General features: G+C 50.6%; 1 protein-coding gene across 1 annotated transcript in view; it reads left to right on the plus strand.

The window, feature by feature from the left end:
* The window catches only part of DGLUCY (D-glutamate cyclase), a 74,722-nt gene that overhangs the window by 20,984 nt on the left and 46,913 nt on the right, over window positions 1-6,825 (plus strand). Inside the window, exons 3-4 of the mRNA XM_017546940.2 lie at window positions 162-315; window positions 3,257-3,455. Of these exons, the coding sequence (XP_017402429.2) occupies window positions 162-315; window positions 3,257-3,455 (353 nt within the window). The remainder of the gene's footprint in view (window positions 1-161; window positions 316-3,256; window positions 3,456-6,825) is intronic.

Genomic DNA, 6,825 nt, shown 5'->3' on the forward strand with positions numbered 1-6,825 from the left:
CTATAAAAAAAAAAAAAACAAAAACAAAAAACAAAATTTTCAATAAAAGTCTGTCTCAAAAAAAAAGCAAAACTCCATCTAAAAAAAAAAAAAAAAAAAATCAGAAACTGTCTGCCAGGAAACAGCTGATTGTATATTTTCCCTTCTCTCACCCTTCCCAGAGCTCAGACCAGCCATCCTGGTGGTCCTGCCCAGGTCCCTTGCTCCAGCCTTTGAAAGATTCTGCCAGGCCAACACTGGTCCTCTGCCCCTGCTGGGCCAAAGTGAGCCGGAAAAGTGGATGCTGCCCGCTCAAGGTGCTATTTCAGAGACTAGGTAAAAAGCCTGGGTTACTGTGGGTTGAAGCTTGCAAGTGTCCAGGTGCTGTAGCCAGGTGTCTCTGCCATCAGGGGCCTCTCTGTCCAGCCTCAGGGACCCTCAGAGTGCCTGGCACAGAGTCTCACTTGTGACTGTTGCTCAGGAGCGAGCTGCCCTCCGCACCGTTCTGACCCCTCCCCCATCACCTGGCCCTTGCCCTGGCTAAGATCTTTGGGATCATGGAGAAATTCCAGCCCTGGATAAATCCCACTGGCTCTGCCATCTGTCTCCTCCATTGCCCAAGCCAGAAACCTGCCTGCAGAGAATTAAGAAGAAAATTAAAAACACTTGCATTACCAACACCCAGAGACAGACATATTGTGTATTTTCTCCCAGACTGTCAAACTGTAAGCTATCTAGTAAATGTCCTCACTGATTCTGCGGCTGTGTACCTCTTCCGCGAGTCCACATTTCCCACGGCACCAGCACAGACCCGCATCTTCCCTGACCTGACCCTAGTCTCATTCTCTCTTCCCCGGCCCGGTCATCATCTGCTCTCCCAGCAGAGTGACTTTTTCTAATGCTAAACCTGATCATGTGACTCTCCTCGTAAAACTCCTTCCAACCAGGCGCCATGGCTTGTGCCTGTCATCCCAGCCCTTTGGGAGGCTGAGGCAGGAGGATGGCTTGAGCCCAGGAGTTTGAGACCAGATTGGGCAACATGGGGAAGGCCTGGTCTCTACAAAAATTTTTTAAACAATTAGCTGGGCATAGCACTGTGCACCTGTGGTCCCAGCTACTCGGGAGGCTGAGGAGGATCGCTTGAGACCAGGAGGTTGAGGCTGCAGTGAGCTGAGATCATGCCACTGCATTCCAGCCTGGGCAACAGAGTGAGACCCTGTCTCAAAAAGTATATATAAAAAATAAAATAAAATTATTTGGCATCTTCTTATGGCTTGGACCTCATCCTGATCCCAAGACCCATTCGTCCTGGCCCAGCTGTTTCTCCTCTGACCCCTGACACTCCAGTCATCCCCAACCAGCTCCCCGGACAGAAAGCTCCCCAAGAACACTCCGTCATGATTTTTAGGATGGGAAGGTGCTTTGGAGACCCCACCTGGGCCCACGATTGTGTCTTTACATTTTTTCCTGGTGCCTCCCATGCTGCCCACTTGGAGACTCCTAGAGCAGATCCCCCTAGTAAGCTTCCACATGCCACTTCCTCTGTCTGAGTGTGCATTCTTCCTTGCCCAACTGGCGAACTCCTATTCATGCCTCAAGACCCAGCACCTAACTCCTTTGTGGGAGAGAATCGATTTCTTCCTTCTCTGTGTCACTCTACTTAGACGGTTGACATTCACTGCTGTGTATTGCAAGTATCTGTCTTCAGCGAAGTCTTGCCTAGCAATGTAGGATTACAAGCTCTTTTTTTTTTTTTTTTTTTTTTTTTTTTTGGTTTTCTTTCTTTTTTTTTTTTTTTTTTTTTTTTTTTGAGACGGAGTTTCGCTCTTGTTACCCAGGCTGGAGTGCAATGGCGCGATCTCGGCTCACCGTAACCTCCGCCTCCTGGGTTCAGGCAATTCTCCTGCCTCAGCCTCCTCAGTAGCTGGGATTACAGGCACGCGCCACCATGCCCAGCTAATGTTTTGTATTTTTAGTAGAGACGGGGTTTCACCATGTTGACCAGGATGGTCTCGATCTCTTGACCTCGTGATCCACCCGCCTCGGCCTCCCAAAGTGCTGGGATTACAGGCTTGAGCCACCGCGCCTGGCCTACAAGCTCTTTAAAGGCTGGAATGGGCCAGGCACAGTGGCTCACACCTGTAATCTCAGCACTTTGGGGGGCTGAGGAGGGTGGATCACCTGAGATCAGGAGTTCGAGACCAGCCGGACCAACATGGTGAAACCCTGTCTCTACTAAAAATACAAAAATTAGCCAGGCATGGTGGCGCAGGCCTATAATCTCATCTATTCTGGAGGCTGAGGCAGGAGAATCACTTGAACCTGGGAGGCAGAGGTTGTCGTGAGCCAAGATGGCTCCACTGCACTTCAGGCTGGGTGTCAGAGCAAGACTCCGTATCAAAAAAAAAAAAAAAAAAATTAGAAAACATAAAATAAAAAAACAAAGACTGGGATGGTGTCCTCTCCATTGCTCTAGCCCCATCACCCAGCATGTGCCTGGCATGGAGGACTGGCTCAGTAAGAGTCTGGATGAGTAAAGAATAACCTTGTAGCCAAAGAAGCTTTTCAGACCTGCAGAAGCATTTCCTCTAAGGGAAGAGAAAAGCCGCACCCACTGCTAGCACTGAGAGGTTCCCCAAGATACATGTCCTCTGTCCCCTTTGGGCTGCTGGCCTCACCTCCGTAGCAGAAAGGGCACCATTTACTTCTTTTTTTTTTTTTTTTGAGACAGAGTCTCACTGCATTGACCTGGCTGGAGTGCAGTGGCACCATCTTGGCTTACTACAACCTCCACCTCCCAGATTCAAGCAATTCTCCTGCCTCAGCCTCCTGAGTAGCTAGGTGTTCACCACCATGCCTGGCTAATTTTTGTATTTTTAGTATAGGCGGGGTTTCACCATGTTGCCCAGGCTGGTCTTGAACTCCGGAGCTCAAGAGACCCACCTGCCTTGACCACCCAAAGTGCTGGGATTACAGGCATCAGCCACTGTGCCCTGCCACCATTTACCTTTCTCGGTGGTTTGGCTTGTCTTGGATTGAGGGTATAGAAGACACACTGGGTGGGAGGTGGGAGTGTGTTCTATACACGCTGATTTAATCGTTTCTAATCTGGGGACATTTGAAGGATGCCAGCAAGGTCCCCTGCTGAAAACTATGCCCCCTACTCCAGTGCCAGGCTGGAAATGTCCGCACTAGGCATCCTCCTCTCTCTCTGCAGCCCTTCTATAGTGAATTATCAGGGGCCGCAGTGAGAGTCTGCTTTCCCTTGTGTCCCCAGCACGAGCCGTCCCCAGTTCTGGAAATACCAGTCGGGTGCCTGCACTGGCAGCCTGACATCGCTGGAGCAGTTCTCTGAGCAGCTGAAGGACATGGTGGCCTTCCTCCTGGGCAGCAGCTTCTCCCTGGAGGAGGCCTTGGAGGAAGCGGGCCTCCCCAGAAGAGACCCAGCAGGTCACAGCCAGGCAGGTGCATACAAGGTAGGGTCATAGCCCACAACCCACAAGGGCAGAATGGCCCGAAAATGCAGATCAACTTACATATTCCTGGGGTGGGGAGAGCAAGGGCGCTGGAGGCGGAACGCCTAAGCTGTAGCCCCAGCTCAGCCACTTTCTAGCTGTGCAAACCAGGAGAAATGATCGATCTCTCTGAGCCAGCCTCGATCCCACTCACCTCTGGGAGCACCCAGTGTGGCCCTTCTTCACGGTTCTGTGCTGTAAACCAAAGCTGCTTGGAATTTCACTGGCTTTTTTAACTTCAGGCACCTCAGTGAGATTTTAAAAAATCCTCCCTGCCTCAGGGGAGCCTCAGCCAGGGGAGATGATCCTGGCTCTGTAAATGCCCAGGGATTTGAGGCAGGGCCTGGGCCAGGCGGTAGCGCATGAGTTAGATCTTTGTCCAGAAAGCCGGGTCATGTTCTTGGCTGGAGGTGGCCTCTGGCAGTCGCACACACAGCACAGGCGGCCTCTCTGGGACCTGCCCGCTGTACCTCTTCCAGCCCTTACTTGTGAAGGTGAGTGCTCCAGATTCCCTCGTTCCACAGACCCTTCCTGGACATTTGTTGGTAAAGTCTGAGAATTCACTCTGCTCCATCAGTGGTCAGCCAGCATAAACAGCCAGGCTCCAGGCTTCTTTCTTTACGGAGGACTTGGACCGGAGATTTCATCTGGGACTCTGGGACATTTATTAAAATGTCTTGGTTTGGGCTCCTGCCAGAGAGGCCCCAGCTGCCTCTGATCAGAAACAAAGCTGCCTATAGTCCATGCTGCCCTCATGGGTGAAGTGTGTGCCGAAGCTAAGGAAGGGTGGGGACGGGACCCCAGCTCTGGCGGGCACCCAGGGCAGGCTCTGGCTCTAGAACACACCGCCTTTTGTAGGAGGCGGGAGCTGAGAGGGCCTCATGGCTCATCAGGTGCAGACTCTCATTTTAGATGAGGAAACCGAGGTCTAAAGAGAAAAAAGGACTTGCCCAAGTCCCAAAGCCAGATGGGAACCGGGAACTCCTGGCTTCCATCTGCAGGATGTCAGTAGCAGAGATGTGACAATTAAATGATGCTTTGCTGTCACAAGAGCTGCTGATATGGCGGCTGTTTGTTGCTTACAAAGGTGCAAGTAAGTGCTCAACACAGCCTCACTGACCCTGAGGCTTATCAAATAGCTTTCAGTATCATCCACGCCTCTGCCCCTGGGCTCCAGGTAGAGGGGGCCGGACAGCCATCTGGAATTCCATTGCCCCCCCAAACTCGCCACCCAGACCCTGGATGGGATGTGTCTCAGCCTTAGGAAGCGCTGCCCGGCTGTGCCAGTGGCTCCAGCGCGTCCCCTCTCCTGGGTGCTGTTATGCAGACACTCCTGGCAGGCACGCCGAGGTTCCATCCTGCTGCCACCAGGGTGGTGATAGCAAGCCCTTTAGGTGGTGGCCAAGGCTGTCACCGTGGATTACAGTCCTGGCCATGTCCTAAATCTTTCATAAGCTCTATTGCAGGCACCAGAAACCATTCAGGAGGTGGGGTGGGGGAACGAAACACCAGTGAAAGTCACACAGACCAAACCGGGTAACTTCTGTGAAGGCAGGAGGAACCAGGCAGCGCTCCGTGGGGTCTGGGGCCAGGCTTGTCGCTGGTGTGGATTCAGGAGGCAGAGCAGACACCAGCTCCTCCTGTGATGTTCTCCCTTGCCTTACTCAGCCCCTGATTCACCAGAGGCTCTTTGCCTGTGACCACGTTCCCTGCAGCCCCTGCAGCAATTCAGACGCTTCATGATATTGGATGGGGAAAAAATACATTTTTCACCAACCTTCCCTCCTTCCCTCCTTCCTTCCTTAAAAGTACGTTTTCCTCCTTCCTTCCTCCCTGTAAATGCTCAGGGATTTGTGGTAGAGCCTGGGCCAGGCAGTAGCGCCTGGGTTAGGTCTCTGTCCAGAAAGCCAGGTGATGTTCTTGGCTGGAGGTGGCCTCTGGCAGTCACACACACAGCACAGGCGGCCTCTCTGGGACCTGCCTGCTGTGCTTCTTCCAGCCCTTACTTGTCAAGGTGAGTACACTGGATTCATTCACTCCTTCCTTCCTTCCTTCCTTCCTTCCTTCCTTCCTTCCTTCCTTCCTTCCTTCCTTTCCTTCTGTATTGCATTGCATTGTAATGTATTGTAATATTGCATTGCATTGCATTGCATTGTATTGTATTGTATTGTATTGTATTGTATTGTATTGTATTGTATTTTTGGCAGTTCTTGCTCAGTTGCCCAGGCTGGAGTGCAGTGGCACAATCACAGCTCACTGCAGTCTCAAACTCTTGGGCTCAAGGGATCCTCCTATCTCAGCCTCCCAAGTAGTTGGAACAACAGGCACACGCCACCACACCAAGCTAATTTATGCTTGTTTTTGTTGTTTTTGTAGAGATGGGTTTTCGCCATATTGTCCAGGCTGGTCTTGAACTTCTTGGCGCGCAAGCCACCCAAAATGCTGGGATTACAGGCGCAAGCCACTGTGCCCAGCGTGTTTTATTTTTATAACCTCAAGTCACATTTAATATTTCCTTCAATTATGAATGCAGGCAACAAATGGCTGTCCTATCAGCAGACCCCGTGACTTCGTGGCTGGCAACGGAAATCACAGATATCTTCATATCACGTTAGAGTTCTTCCTGATGTCTCAAAAATACCCTATATGCCGATCACTACTTCAAAGTTACAGTGATAGTAGGTCTTGTTTCTTAGGCTGCTACTGAGCAAGCATGCTTATTGTTGTCTCACATTTTTCCTTTTTTTTTTTTTTTTTTGAGATGGAGTCTTGCTCTGTCACCCATGCTGGAGTGCAGTGGCACGATCTCAGCTCACTGCAACCTCTGCCTCCTGGGTTCAAGCGATTCTCCTGCCTCAGCCTCCCAAGTAGCTGGGACTACAGGCATGAGCCACCATGCTTGGCTAATTTTTGTATTTTTAGTAGAGACAGGGTTTCACCATGCTGGCCAGGCTGGTATTGAACTCCTGACCTGCGGATCTGCCTGCCTCGGCCTCCCAAAGTGCTGGGATTACAGATGTGAGTCAGGATAATCGGTTTCCTTTGGAATCCTGTGCATTTTCTTGTATGCAGTTAAAAGCATTACTCTGACCAGGGGTCCACAGCTGCACTAATCTACCAAAAGGGTCTGTGGCACACAAAAAGTTAAGATTCCCTATTTTCAACCAGTAATTAGCAGCAAACTCCCCCTCTCTATGTCACATAAAAATAGAAGCTAATTTCTATAACAGCGACTCTTCCTTCATTTAGCTGCCTTGAACTCTTGGTGCTCAGAGCTTGGATCTGTGCTAATTCCATTTTTTAACGTTTTCACTTGATTTTTTTTTTTTTT

Source organism: Cebus imitator, unplaced genomic scaffold (genome assembly GCF_001604975.1).
Source record: "Cebus imitator isolate Cc_AM_T3 unplaced genomic scaffold, Cebus_imitator-1.0 Scaffold193, whole genome shotgun sequence".
Lineage (NCBI taxonomy): Eukaryota > Metazoa > Chordata > Mammalia > Primates > Cebidae > Cebus > Cebus imitator.